This window comes from Pelophylax lessonae (assembly GCF_965119305.1).
Source record: "Pelophylax lessonae genome assembly, chromosome: 3".
NCBI lineage: Eukaryota > Metazoa > Chordata > Amphibia > Anura > Ranidae > Pelophylax > Pelophylax lessonae.
This window is the reverse complement of record NC_138770.1, coordinates 393,997,600-394,013,526: the sequence shown is the minus strand read 5'-3', so window position 1 is coordinate 394,013,526 and position 15,927 is coordinate 393,997,600. Positions and strand designations below refer to the sequence as shown.

At 37.0% G+C, this 15,927-nt stretch overlaps 1 protein-coding gene across 1 annotated transcript in view; it reads right to left on the bottom strand.

The window, feature by feature from the left end:
* The window catches only part of NR2E1 (nuclear receptor subfamily 2 group E member 1), an 85,249-nt gene extending 71,098 nt beyond the window's left edge, over window positions 1-14,151 (bottom strand). Inside the window, exon 1 of the mRNA XM_082252597.1 lies at window positions 13,657-14,151. Coding sequence (XP_082108723.1) covers window positions 13,657-13,681 — 25 coding nt within the window. The 5' untranslated portion in view covers window positions 13,682-14,151. The remainder of the gene's footprint in view (window positions 1-13,656) is intronic.
* Between the last annotated feature and the right edge of the window lie 1,776 nt (window positions 14,152-15,927).

The following is a 15,927-nucleotide window of genomic DNA, read 5'->3' as shown; positions in this document are numbered from 1 at the left end:
GTATTGCCTTATTCCAGGTATGATTAGTGTTTATTTGAAGTATTGTATATGCTGTATACCGAATTGTATTATTTTGAAGTGTTGTATATGCTATATACTGAATTGTATTATTTCATTATAGATATCATGATATCTGGATTGTTTATTTGCTCATATTGTTTGGATCCTGAGGAAGCTAATGTAGCGAAACGTGTTGATCCACAAACGTTATATGTGATGCATTCCAGAACACATTGTTTTAGTAATATTATTGTTGAAAATTGACATATATATATATATATATATATATATATATATATATATATATATATATATATATATATATATATATATATATATATATATTGTATTGTAATACATTTTTAATAAACAGACTATATAATTTCCTTTTTATTTTATTTTTCTTTGTATTTTTGGCACACTCAAATCCCCGTTTCCAGGGTTTGGTAGGATTTATCCCATTCCGTCCTTTTTTTCCCCTTTCCTCGATCAGTCACCTACCAACCTGGACACACATACTAATTAATGATTCTAACCCCTCACTGCTCTATTCAAATCTAAAAAAAAAAGTGTGCACAATTGTCTATAGGCTTTCATTGGGGGGTGGGGGTTAAAGTGGGTTTGAGGGTGGAAAAATTAGAACCCCTGTCAGCTTTTTGTTGCTGTGTCCTTGAAAGGTTCACCCTGTTGGTCCTAGTGACCATTGTCATTGCGAGTGAAAGTGAGGAGGAATCAAACGTTTTGCATGATCACCAGAACAAGAAGAGCAGGGAAATCTTCCAGTGGGGACACTTGATCCAGTAACAAATGTCTAAGAGAGGATTTTTTTTCATTTTGTAGAGATTTTCTGTCACTTCCTGTTGTGTCAGGAAGTGAAGGAAAATCTCCCCAATGGTACAAAAATGAAAAAAAAAATCCCTATTTTCAAAATAAGAGAAAAAGATTTGGCTTTAGATATACTGTATAGTAAGAAAACGTATACTGATTGGACATGAAGGCTGCTGTTGCTGACTGACTTTCTAATCCCTTTGCTTGTTCTGGGTCAGCGACCCCGAAAATAATGACGCCTGAGATAGTCAGGTAACTAGTATTCTTAGAAGGAGGTCAAGTCTTGTACTTCTCTCACTACAGGTTCCCTTAGGAAAACATCCAAGTTTTGCAATGTCACACAGTGATTCCTAATAGGCACAAAAATTGACAGATTCTCCTGGAAACCTTGAAAATAAGTGATTTCTGATGTGACTTGAGTCTCACAGCATTGCACGACAAGGGAAATCACTTTATTTTCAGTGGAGCCCATTCACATCAATGCGACTCTGTGACAAGGGAACTCACTTCATTTTCAGTGGAGCCCATTCACATCAATGCGACTCTGTGACAAGGGAACTCACTCTATTTTTAGTGGAGCCCATTCACATCAATGCGACTCTGTGACAAGGGAACTCACTCTATTTTTAGTGGAGCCCATTCACCTCAATGCAACTCTGTGACAAGGGAACTCACTCTATTTTCAGTGGAGCCCATTCACATCAATGCGACTCTGTGACAAGGGAACTCACTCTATTTTCAGTGGAGCCCATTCACATCAATGCGACTCTGTGACAAGGGAACTCACTTTATTTTCAGTGGAGCCCATTCACATCAATGCGACTCTGTGACAAGGGAACTCACTTCATTTTCAGTGGAGCCCATTCACATCAATGCGACTCTGTGACAAGGGAACTCACTCTATTTTTAGTGGAGCCCATTCACATCAATGCGACTCTGTGACAAGGGAACTCACTTTATTTCCAGTGGAGCCCATTCACATCAATGCAACTCTGTGACAAGGGAACTCACTCTATTTTCAGTGGAGCCCATTCACATCAATGCGACTCTGTGACAAGGGAACTCACTCTATTTTTAGTGGAGCCCATTCACCTCAATGCAACTCTGTGACAAGGGAAATCACTTTATTTTCAGTGGAGCCCATTCACCTCAATGCAACTCTGTGACAAGGGAACTCACTCTATTTTCAGTGGAGCCCATTCACATCAATGCGACTCTGTGACAAGGGAACTCACTCTATTTTCAGTGGAGCCCATTCACATCAATGCGACTCTGTGACAAGGGAACTCACTTTATTTTCAGTGGAGCCCATTCACATCAATGCGACTCTGTGACAAGGGAACTCACTTCATTTTCAGTGGAGCCCATTCACATCAATGCGACTCTGTGACAAGGGAACTCACTCTATTTTTAGTGGAGCCCATTCACATCAATGCGACTCTGTGACAAGGGAACTCACTTTATTTCCAGTGGAGCCCATTCACATCAATGCAACTCTGTGACAAGGGAACTCACTCTATTTTCAGTGGAGCCCATTCACATCAATGCGACTCTGTGACAAGGGAACTCACTTTATTTTCAGTGGAGCCCATTCACATCAATGCGACTCTGTGACAAGGGAACTCACTCTATTTTCAGTGGAGCCCATTCACATCAATGCAACTCTGTGACAAGGGAACTCACTTTATTTTCAGTGGAGCCCATTCACATCAATGCGACTCTGTGACAAGGGAACTCACTTTATTTTCAGTAGAGCCCATTCACATCAATGCAACTCTGTGACAAGGGAACTCACTTTATTTTCAGTGGAGCCCATTCACATCAATGCGACTCTGTGACAAGGGAAATCACTTTATTTTCAGTGGAGCCCATTCACATCAATGCGACTCTGTGACAAGGGAACTCACTTTATTTTCAGTGAAGCCCATTCACATCAATGCGACTCTGTGACAAGGGAAATCACTTTATATTCAGTGGAGCCCATTCACATCAATGCAACTCTGTGACAAGGGAACTCACTCTATTTTCAGTGGAGCCCATTCACATCAATGCGACTCTGTGACAAGGGAACTCACTCTATTTTCAGTGGAGCCCATTCACATCAATGCGACTCTGTGACAAGGGAACTCACTTAATTTTCAGTGGAGCCCATTCACATCAATGCGACTCTGTGACAAGGGAACTCACTTAATTTTCAGTGGAGCCCATTCACATCAATGCGACTCTGTGATGTGCAGTTTCGGGAAAAGTTCCTGTGCTATTTTGGTGCGATTTTGCTCCATAGAAAATGCTAACCACGTCCAAAGTCGCACTACATAATTGCACTGAAAACCACATCCAAAGCACATGACAGTAGTGTGAAATTAAGCCTAAAGCCTCGTACACACGCACCGATTGTTGGCCGACCGATCGGCCGTCTTTTGTCCAGTGTTGTTGTGTTGGTTGAAATGTGCTCTAGACTGCACACAAATTTTCTCGGCCAACAACAACCAACTGCAGAAGTGATGTCATGTTCTGGTTAACTTTCCATGTGTTTTTTCTTCTCTGAGCATGCCCAGTCTTGCTCATCTGATTTTTGTCTGCCGAAATCTGTATTGAACAATTGGCCGTTCTGGTGACGGCCAACAAAAATTTTATAGCATGCACACCAGATTTTGTTCGGCCGAAAAGTCGCAGTCGGTTGTCGGAAGCATCATACTAACAAGCCGACAATCGGCCGATCGGACGTTGGCCGAAAATTCACGGCCAACAATCGGTGCGTGTGTACGAGGCTTAAGGCTGGCCATACATTATACTAGGGATTCCCAAACTACAGCCCTGCAGTTGTTCAGGAACTACAATTCCCATCATGCCTAGTCATGTCTGTGAATGTCAGAGTTTCCAATTTTCTTACAATTTTCTTTAAATTTACCTTCAACTATGTAGTACACGGGCCTGCCTAATTGGATACAATAGAAAATGTTGTTTAGTTCTGACCTCATATTATATGGTTTTTGGTAAATCTAACAGAAAATTGTACAAGAAAATGAAACGTGTATTGCCAGCCTAAGGCTCTATGCACACTTAAAAAAAGGATACCTTGGCAGAAAAAACAAAAAACGCTCATATAGATTTTTAGAGAGTTTAGAGGAGTTTAGCGTTTTTTCTGCCAGAAAGCTCCAATCAGAAACACAAACCAGAAGCATTTTTTTATCCTGCCTCTAAATGTTGAGCTCAAAATATACCAGTAATCGTCCTAATGTGCATGGACACAAAGCATAACACTGATCTGCTTCTACAGGCAAAATACAAAACTCCTGTAGTAGCAGCGATTTTTAACCCAGTGTGCATGGAGCGTAAGTTGAGTACTGCAGGTAATAATTTATTTGCACCTGCACTTTATTTTATTTGAACAGGTCTTTTTTCAGAACAAGCTCTTAAAGTTTTTTTTTTTTTTTTCCTCTTCTTCCTGTCCAAGTTGTACTGGTACACAGTATCATATTTTGCTTATACTCTGTGTTATCAGTACTGCTTGGGACAGAAGAAGGGGGGGGGGGGGGGTAAACTGACCTCTGAAAGCCTGCCCAAAAAAAAAAGAACCCAAAGGCTCATTCACACATGAGGCTGGTAAAAATAGGAGTTTGAGCTGCAGTTTTACCATCCCCTTAACCTACCACAGAGGGCGGGGGTTTTGTACACATGCCACAGCTGTAGCAAAAATGGTACCACGGGTCACGTTTTGTGGGCTAAACCACTGCTGATTGTAAATGTGGCTGTGCAGCAACTGCCCTGCATCACATATGGTTGTGGTGCCTTGGTGTGGGCTTTTCAGGGTTAAAACTGGTTGTAGGGAGGAGGCAAATTGCCTCCCAGCCACCCATCAACCCAGAGGCGTAACTAGAGCCTTCAGGGCCCCGATGCAAGAAACCATGAAGGGCCCCCCAGACCCCTGGCCGGGGCCCTTCCCTTCAAGCCCGGGGCTCTTCCCACTAATCCTGGGGCTCTTTACTCTCATTGCATGGCCTTTTATTATGGTCCCGCATCAGGATCCTTTCACAAGTTCTGAAGTGGGCCCCCTTCCTGCAATCTTGGGGCCTCCCCACAGTGGTGAAATGCCAGGGCCCGGTCGCAAGTGTGACCTTTGAGATCCTAGAGGTTCACCCACTGTTTTGCTACCGGGCCCCCTGGAGCATGGGGCCCGGTAGCGATTGCAACCCCTGCAACCCCTGTAGTTACGCCCCTGCATCAACCGCCCTCAGATAAGTGATCCACTGTGGGTCGAAATTCAGAGGGGCAGGGATTTGTACACATGTCACAAAATGTAGCAAAAATGATAACACATGTCACAAATGTAGCAAAAATGATAACACATGTCACAAATGTAGCAAAAATTATAACACATGTCACAAATGTAGCAAAAATTATAACACATGTCACAAATGTATCAAAAATTATAACACATGTCACAAATGTAGCAAAAATTATAACCTGGGATAAGGACTGCCACAAGTGTAAATAAACTGTACAAATAAAAAAAAAAAAAACAAACAAAAAAAAAAAAAAACATCTACAATACTCAACCATATAAATTCATGAACATGGCTACAATCACCTAAATAAAAAATAAATAAAGTATAAAAAAAAGAAGCTTCCACTGAAACTGTGACCTTAACTTATTATTTGTCATTACTTGTGATGTTGGTGATCAGGATAAAGAAAATAAAGAGAGGAAATCTCCCTTACAAGAACACAGACAGCAATAAAAACCTGACAAAGGTTCTAACCCCTCACAATTCTATTCAAATTTTAAAAAAAATGCACATGATTTTCTATAGGCTTTCAATGGGGGAGGGGGGGGGGTTAGATGGGGGCCTAAACAAATCTTGCAGATTCCATGCCAATGGCTACAATCACCTAAATAATAAATAAATAAAATATAAAAAAAGAAGCTTCCACTGAAGCTGTGACCTTAACTTATTATTTGTCATTACCTGTGATGTTGGTGATCAGGACAAATAAAAAGAGGAAATCTCCCTTACAAGAACACAGACAGCAATAAAAACCTGACAATGGTTCTAACCCCTCACAGTTCTATTCAAATCTAAAAAAAAAATGCACATGATTTTCTATAGGCTTTCAATGGGGGAGGGGGGGGGGTTAGATGGGGGCCTAAAAAAAAAATCTTGCAGGTTCAATGCCAATCAGTAATTCAATATAAATAATAACTATTGCCAGTGTTTTTGGTTATTTCTGAGACCCATACAGCATGTCTATGGTAAAAAAAGAAGCTTCCACTGAAGCTGTGACCTTAATAACAAATACAGTTTTTTATTGGGTACCCTTTCAGGTATTTTCATAAACCCTTTAACTAGAAACAATTAGACAAGAGCATTTATTTTAAAATAAATTTTAAGTAAAATTTAAAGTAAATAAAGTAAAAAAGGGCAAATCTGAATAAAGGCTGATACATGACAGAGATTGGTGAAATGTTATAAAATGTCTTCACATTGTATAGAAGAAGTTTGATGTATAAAATTAAAATAAAATAAAAATCCAACTGTTAATTTTTTGTTACTAAGAGCAATAAATGAACCATTATATACTGCAGTGATTATGTAAAAGTTAATGCTTGTACAAAAAGATGTAATCCTAGCTTATTTGTAGCAGGGCTGTCACCTCTGCCCCTATGGTGTATGGCAAAGTTTTCCTAACTTTTCTCCATAACCTACCATTGATGGGGTGCACCCAGTTTGCCCTGCTTTTATGGGCTGGTATGTAGCATACCCACTAACTGGGCTAATGCCAGGGGGAATCCTGACTATGTATACCCCAGTTCACTGTCACAAATCTTAATCTCTTCTAATTTTTCCTACACTTCGTTTCACTGCATACATTTTATTCTGAATTCCTACAAAGTGTGGGTAACAGGTGTCATTTAATATAAAAAAAAAATAAAAATAAAAATAAAAAATAAAACCCCTTTAGTTTTATAGCTGATTTCTGATTGATACCCGTGTGGTTCCATACAAAAAGAATTTGTAAAAGTAAATCAAAACTTTACTTTTTTGTGTAACACTGATCAAGGTTAAATTTTTGTTACTATGTAGAGCGTTATGTTTTTATAGCTGTAATTATGATTTGACATGATCTGTCATGAGACTAGAAATATATTTGTATAGTGATGTGACATGCATACAGGTAGATGATCCGGGCTGTGGTGCAGAAATACAGAGTATGCTCTTATATCCTAATTTGTAATAAATTATCTACACATTATAATTCAATGTGAATTGAGTTTTTATAGTTTAATAAAAACGCACCTATAATCTAAATCGTATTAAATCTGTCACCATAAATGTGTATAAGGCATTTCCTTACATACTAGACATACTTCCATTAAAAGTCAAAAAATCCCTTCCCTTAACCATATATTGCAACGGGGGCTGATTTACTAAAGGAGTTGAGGATCTACACTCAATAAACTCACTCCAATTAACAAGAAAATTCCTGATTATTTATGTCATCTGGGTATTAAAAGTGAACACAGCTATAATTTAATAAATGAAGCTTATCAGTTTCTTTAGTAAATCAGCTTAACAATATCAGCAGCACTTAACTGCAAGTGACTATGTGATTTTATTGCTATGACTTTAATAATGTATTCAGCAGTTTATGCCAACAAATGTTATATATTTAGCTCTCATCTGAGCTTCTATAATAAAAACGTGCAAAAAGTAGTTAATCAACACATTAGAGTTTATCGTTTACTGTAACCTGAAATCTTATTAGTGGCTATTCTTTGTACATAGCAGTGTCTGAAGGGCGATATGCTGTTCTAAGGAGTCAAGATATAAATTTATACAAAATTCTTAAAAAAAAAAAAGGTCATGCCATCCAGCCACACATACAGGATAGCCATATATAAATAAATTTCTGATAGAGCAGAAATTGGAGGCTGATTCAGAATCTTAACATAATAAATGGTGTGAATATTGTGGAATTCTGTGCAGATAATAAGTAAACAGAATATGTTTACATCAATTAGTTAAAAATTATGCACAGACTATATATGTGGATTAACATGTATAGGTATTAACACCAGAAATTGTTGATCCTTGGTGTTATTACTTAAATGATGCAATCCTGTGCAGATGAAATAAGTAAACATTTATTTATTTTTTTTAATTATTGGATAATTGAATATTTTGCACAGATTATTGGATATTAAGATTTATAGGTAATAAAACCAGCAACTGTTGATCCCTGGTGTTATTACTTAAATTATGGAACCCTGTGCAGATGAAATAAGTAAACAGGAATTTTATTTTTACATTAATTAGGTAATTAAAGATTATGCACAGCATATTTCTGGGTATTAACATTTATAGGTTTTAACACCAGAGATTGTTGATCCAGGGAATATACCATTGCCTTGAGGGATCAGGAAATATTTTTCCCCTGTTGAAGCAAATTGGGTCATGCCTTATTGGGATTCGTTTGCCTTCTTCTGGATCAACTGTGAGTATAGAGTTCTATATATAAATGTTTTCTATTAGGTAATACATTTTATTCTATTGGTTGAATTAAGTGAACTTTTTTCTTCATATAAAGCTATGTAAGTGAATTTTCTCATCTCATGTAGCAAATCAGCCTCAGTGTGGGGCTGTCTGGTATGCAGCGGGTATGTAGGTTGGCATGCTGGTATGTGGCACAGCATAAAACTGGATGTTAACATGTATAAGTAAAAACATCAGAGATTGTTAGTCCAGGGAATAAATAATTGGCTTCTTGGGGGATCATGAAGGACATTATTCTTCTGCTGTAAATAGGACCATACTTTATAGTTTGTTTTCCTTCCTTTGGAACAACTGTGGGTATAGGGTTTTGAGTATAGAGGGTTTCTATTAATTGTAATATTTTTTTTTTATATTGGTTTTCTATTGGTTTAACTAGGTGGACTTGTATTTTTTTTTTTCATAGGGGGTTGATTTACTAAAACTGGAGAGTGCAAAATCTGGTGCAGCTGTGCATGGTAGCCAATGAGCTTCTAACTTCAGCTTGTTCAATTAAACTTTGACAAGAAACAAAATTGGAGCTGGTTGTATCTCTATGAAGAGCTGCACCAGATTTCAGCACTCTCCAGTTTAGTAAATCAACCCCTATGTAACTATGTAAGCAAAGATTCTCAACTACTTTAGCAAATCAGGCCCATTGTTTAGTTGGCTGGCATACAGCTGGTATGTGGTCACTTTGTGCATTATACAGACTGGATGGACCTGTAGTGGCATTACTACAAATAAAGTGGCATGCCATGAGAAGCCCCCTTTTTCCCTTTAGCAGTTACTAATTAAGACAATGCTCTAAGCAAGACAGGAGACATTAGATGAAGTGTTAACTTAATGATTCCTCCGTTTGACTGCCTCCAACCAGCACAAGCTGCCACATTTCCAGCTAAATGAAAGTGGACAGCTGCTGCATACAACAGGGCTAGGGAAAAGGGGGATTAAGCTTGGGTGGGAGTGAAGGGGGCTGTGAAGTCAATAAATGGAAAGTCTCATACAAGTCATAAGAATATCATGCAGCTAGGAATCATACTGCCAATGACAGAGTTTAATGCCCACTTTGACAGGTAGACTGTGTACATGGAGACTGGAAAGAGAAATGCTTGTGTTGTGTTTATATTCCTGTGTAATTACAAGGTCTTTTTGCCACCTACCTATTGATTCACCAGTGACCCGTCAAAAAGAGTAGCATGGGAATTCTGGTATGAAACAATGGTAACAGGGAGAGCACTCACCCCCTCCTGCAGGCTTAGCTTCCACCGATACAAACTCCACCTTCTGAACCCCACACTCACCCTACGACATCATTACAGCTTGTCCTGCATGGCTCCCACTCATCAATGTCATATCATAGCCTGCAGGGACCAACAAGATGCTGCCAGCCTGCCTGCCTGCCACTGCCATACTACCACTGCTGCCTGTGATATGGAATTCTAATCCAAATATGACAGCAATGCTGCCAGACACAAGCAAGTGAGGACAACTGATTAATTAGGGTCGGAGGAGCCCCTGGCTTTCCTGCTCCTGACAGTACAGACACAGAAAACACTTTTTTATTGAACTGGGAAACCGTTTTTAACATCCCACAGCGGGGGGGGCTTTGGGACTTTTTGTGTGTTATAATTGCTTAAAGATATATGGCAGCTTAGATTACTGTAATTACCATCAGAGGCTGTTGAAAGAAGTTAGTCGGAGTCTAAGGGACTGCTGCTTGGGTTCCTATTACCACCCAGGCAGAGATCGGTTCACATAGCTCTACACTCATCCAACCACCGCTATTGGGGCACACCAATTACTTACTGCACCTGTGTGCTAGGTAATGGACTTACCGCACAAACCCCATCCATACTCATACTATTCTTCCACCAATCACCCAACCAGCAACATCTATCTATCTATCTATCTATCTATCTATCTATCTATCTATCTATCTATCTATCTATCTATCTATCTATCTATCTATCTATCTATCTATCTATCTATCTATCTATCTATCTATCTATCTATCTATCTCAGTGCCAACCTGGATACCAACAAAAAATGAAAATGCTTACTACACCACAAACTACTCAAAGTTGTAAAATGTTCCTTTTTTAAAAGGGCTAATTTGAACCAAGAAAAGGTAATAGAAAGATATGTGCATTTTTACATCAACAGACCTTGACCTATATGCTATGATTGATCTATCTATCTATCTATCTATCTATCTATCTATCTATCTATCTATCTATCTATCTATCTATCTATCTATCTATCTATCTATCTATCTATCTATCTATCTATCTATCTATCTATCTGTCTGTCTGTCTGTCTATCTGTCTGTCTGTCTGTCTGTCTGTCTATCTATCTATCTATCTATCTATCTATCTATCTATCTATCTATCTATCTATCTATCTATCTATCTATCAATCTATCTATACATTATCTATTAATCTCTATCCAACATCTATACATTATTCATTTATCTCCATGCCTGAGATAGAAACAGGAAAGGATCTATCTTCTATACATGATCTAGTTGTATCTTTATAACATGTATACATTATTCATATATATCCATACCTGTCTAGATAGCAACATAAATGATCTATCTATCTATCTATCTATCTATCTATCTATCTATCTATCTATCTATCTATCTATCTATCTATCTATCTATCTATCTATCTATCTATCTATCTATCTATCTATCTATCTGTCTGTCTGATCATCTATAAATGATCTATTTATCTATATCTAACATCAATATATTATTCATTTATCTCCATGCTTGTCTAGATGGAAACAGAAATCATCTATCTATCTATCTATCTATCTATCTATCTATCTATCTATCTATCTATCTATCTATCTATCTATCTATCTATCTATCTATCTATCTATCTATCTATCATCAATTTGTCTCCATACCTATATACAGAATTATTCATCTAGTTCTTTCTTTCTGACATTTCATTTTTTTGAAATATCCAGTGTAAAGTGTACTACAATAAAGATACCGAGCACAGGACAGTCACCAGCTCAAAGTCAGGACCATATACCAGGTTTATGGCATACACAGAGAGGGCAAAGATAATCCATTCACAAGTGTAACAACTGTAATCAGACTGACAGCTGGATTTTAGCTACATCATTAAAAGTTGTGATTATTTCTTTCAATCTATCTATCTATCTATCTATCTATCTATCTATCTATCTATCTATCTATCTATCTATCTATCTATCTATCTATCTATCTATCTATCTAGCTATCTCATATCTTTTTCTTTCTTTCTTTCTTTCTTTCTTTCTTTCTTTCTTTCTTTCTTTCTTTCTTTCTTTCTTTCTTTCTTTTTTTCTTTCTTTCTTTATTTCTGTATTTCTTTCTTTCTTTCTTCTTTTCCTTCTTCCTTTCTTTCTTCTTATTGATATCTATCTATCTATCTATCTATCTATCTATCTATCTATCTATCTATCTATCTATCTATCTATCTATCTATCTATCTATCTATCTATCTATCTATCATCTCATATATTTTTCTACCATTTAGCTATAAATTAATGATAATATAATTTGAGATTTTAGCCATATCGCTACGTCTGTAATAAAAAAAAAAAATCACAGGCCAGTCTCTACCCCAGGAGGGAGACGAATGATTACTCAAATATATTTATATATCACCCAGAATATTCTATTATTTCATCATTTTAGAATTTGCTGTACGTTTTATATGCTGCTTTATAAATACAATTGAACTGTGTGCTGTGTATAATGGGTTGTATCATTAATTCTTTTTAGGTATGTGCGCTTTCTTAAAATTAAAAAAGAAGAATTTTGGTGTACATAAAAACTCATTTACCGCATAGCGCTCATTGTAATGAGAAGTAATACATTTGTTCTATATTACCAGGCACTCCTGACTTGATATGGGTCATTGTGGCAACTTTCTCCAGAGTGAAAACTTTAGTAGGGCTTGATGAGTGAGTCAGAGGCTATGGAATAATGTAATCCTTATTTCCCTCTTTAGTGTCCGCAGAAACCTTGCTAGGATTAGCAGCGACTTTTGCAGCAAACAATAACCCGCACACAGACCTTCCCACAGCTAAAGTGCCTAGATTCAGGATTATCAGGAATGTGACTTTAAAGTTGGTTTTATTTTCCTCATCCCTCCTTTCTCGGATTATTTGCCATAATTAGGGATGCCTTGTGCTGTAGATTGCACTGAAATCCGATTTCAACTTGATTATGTGAGCAGGTTTAAACTTTTTCCTACTTTTATAGAAGCCCTGCCACAAACAAGTCACACAAATAACACTCAAATATAGTTGTAGAAGGGGCAAAGAAAGTATTTTACAGTAGTTTATAAACTTGTTATGTTTTGTCAGTGAAACATTTCGCATTTACTTTATCTATCTCTATTTACCTATGCATACTATCGATTTATCAATTATCTCTACTCAGTCAATCTATCTATCTAGCAATCATCTGTCTATTTACATATGTATGATATAGATATATGTCTATTATCTTGATCTATCTATCTATCTATCTATCTATCTATCTATCTATCTATCTATCTATCTATCTATCTATCTATCTATCTATCTATCTATCTATTTATCATCATCATCAATTTACATATATATAGATAATATGGCTATATCTATCTATCTATCTATCTATCTATCTATCTATCTATCTATCTATCTATCTATCTATCTATCTATCTATCTATCTATATAATATAGAACTATCTATCTATCTATCTATCTATCTATCTATCTATCTATCTATCTATCTATCTATCTATCTATCTATCTATTTATCATCATCATCAATTTACATATATCTAGATAATATGGCTATATCTATCTATCTATCTATCTATCTATCTATCTGTCTATCTGTCTATCTATCTATCTGCATAATATAGATATATCAATCTGTTATATATAAAGGATCTATCTATCTATCTATCTATCTATCTATCTATCTATCTATCTATCTATCTATCTATCTATCTATCTATCTATCTATCTATCTATCTATCTATCCATGATTTACATATATCAATATATTATATAAAGTATCTATCTATCTATCTATCTATCTATCTATCTATCTATCTATCTATCTATCTATCTATCTATCTATCTATCTATCTATCTATCTATCTATCTATCTCTTTCTCTTTTTTTCTCTCAATCCATCTATGTATAGTATATGTATGTTGCCTATCTCGGTGTGTAGTGACATCCTTACAGCTGTTGATGTACACCCCAGAATAAAGTGACCCCGATACGCACTTGTTGATCCGGCAGGTTTGCTCATAGTGCTGATTGTCCCCAGAAGTTGGTCCAGGTCCTTGTGTTGCAGTCCAGTGATGACAGGTCCAGTCCAGCACTCACAGCTCTCCCAGCCCTCCAAGCATCGTGGTCTTCTCACACTTTGGGAATCAGCAGGGCAAACTTTTATCTGAGTGTCAGAAGTGTTCTGCCAGTTGAACCGGCTCTTCCCCGACTCCGACACCCCAGCGAGTGTTCCCAGATGAGGGATAGGAAAAAAAAGTTTTGTTAGACTCCTTGGAAGAAGCAGGGACTGAGCTGTCAGTGTCAGGTGGAAGACAGAAGTCTTGATTGCCTTGGGCAGGCTTCCAGCTAGGTGGGTGAAGGAGCAGGGAGAGGTGCACACTAGGCAGTTCTATGGAGACAAGGCAGGCTTTGCAGAAGTTGAGCGCACTGAATGACTTTGTGCTTTGAGCCGCAGGCTATAGCCCTTAGAATAAAACGGGGACAGCAGAAAGTGACAGGACACTGGGGAGGAGAGAAGTGCTCCCTGTGCCCACTGAGAGCTGCCCTGCTCTTCCCCACTGCTGGAGGAGCGTGACGTCACTAGCCTGGATATTAATGAGCCTCCCTATACTCAGGCAGTGCTCAGCTCTCTATACTGACAGTACGCTACCTGCATGAGACCTGTATGTGTCCAATCCAGGCCAATACTCTAGGCTGACTCAGCACATGCCTTCCTGCCTGGCAAGGACATCCCTGGAGCACTTAGATTGCTCAGGTACTGTGTATGTCTGTTCCATTGTCACATGTCCCTTCTCCTCTGCACTAATCCGATTTGTGTCATAGGTCACTCTCTTTATTATTCCAATGGGCAGCCCTATTAGGCGTCTGTCAAACTTTCTAGGAGTCATCGTCTATTTCTCTGTGCCAAGTGGTGTTATTGATGGGATTGAGAGGTAGAAGAGTGTACAGGACAAAAAAGAAAAAGTCCAACAGGACTCTGTAGGACTGCTGGATGGTCCAAAGTTATGTGGCAGCCACTGACTGTCACTCCTCCCAGATGGTGCCACTGCCACCCAGTTCATGCACCCAACTGGTACGAGATTCTTCACCCCTTCATTTTTATTGGAGATAACAGGCCATGATGACTTTTATTGTGGCCATATATTTTTTTTTAAATGATGTATTTATGTATTTTTTTAAAGAATTATTTATATTAGCTACATTTTTTCTTCTTTGGCTACCTTTTTACTTCTATACTCCACCCAATAAATACCTGTTTCACACATACATATATTATACATAATTATATACATTTTAAAACAAACAAATATATATATATATATATATATATATATATATATATATATATATATATATATATATATATATATATATATATATATATATATATATATACACACATACACATACACACACATACATATATATATATATATATATATATATATATATATATACACACACACACATACACAGACACATACACACACATACATATATATATATATATATATATATATATATATATATATATATATATATATGTAATTTCTATGATTATGTATAAAATATACTATGTATTCATGTATATTAGTATGCCTGAACTTTCCAATACCACCTGAATGATGATCACTGACAGTTCTAAGGCAGGCACGTCTCCTGTTATATAGATACCAGCTAAATAATCTAGGATAGGTAGGCAATAGTGACAGACTTTGATGCCTTATACAAGTAGACAACCCCTGAAAACTGCAATTAGTTTGACATATTTATTCTATGTTGTTTGATCTGTTCCTCACTCTATAAAAAAGCCAAATATGTTGTACAACATGTTATTTCAATAATACATACATATTTACGAATAATGACTGCGATTTGTAATTAAACACTTATGTTTGTAGCAATTCAATGAAATGATTTCTGATTGTTCCATTACCTCCTCACATTTCTCCGCAAGGGGCGCCCTCCTATAGACTTCATTGTAGAGCACTCTTGAAGGGTAGTTGGGTATTTCAATTTCAGCCCCTTGATATATAGAATCTAGGAGCTGACCCATGTGACCTTGTTTAGTTATGGAAATGTGTATGTTGAACTTGCAATCCACTTCCTTGCCAATAGTAGTTCTTGCATTAACCATGCAGGGCTACTTTTCAAAGCATACTGGTATATTTACATATATCTATATGCAATTTAATATATTTATATGTATACAGAGATAAAATATATTTATTCATTGTATCAGTCATTCTTTCAGAACATGGCTAT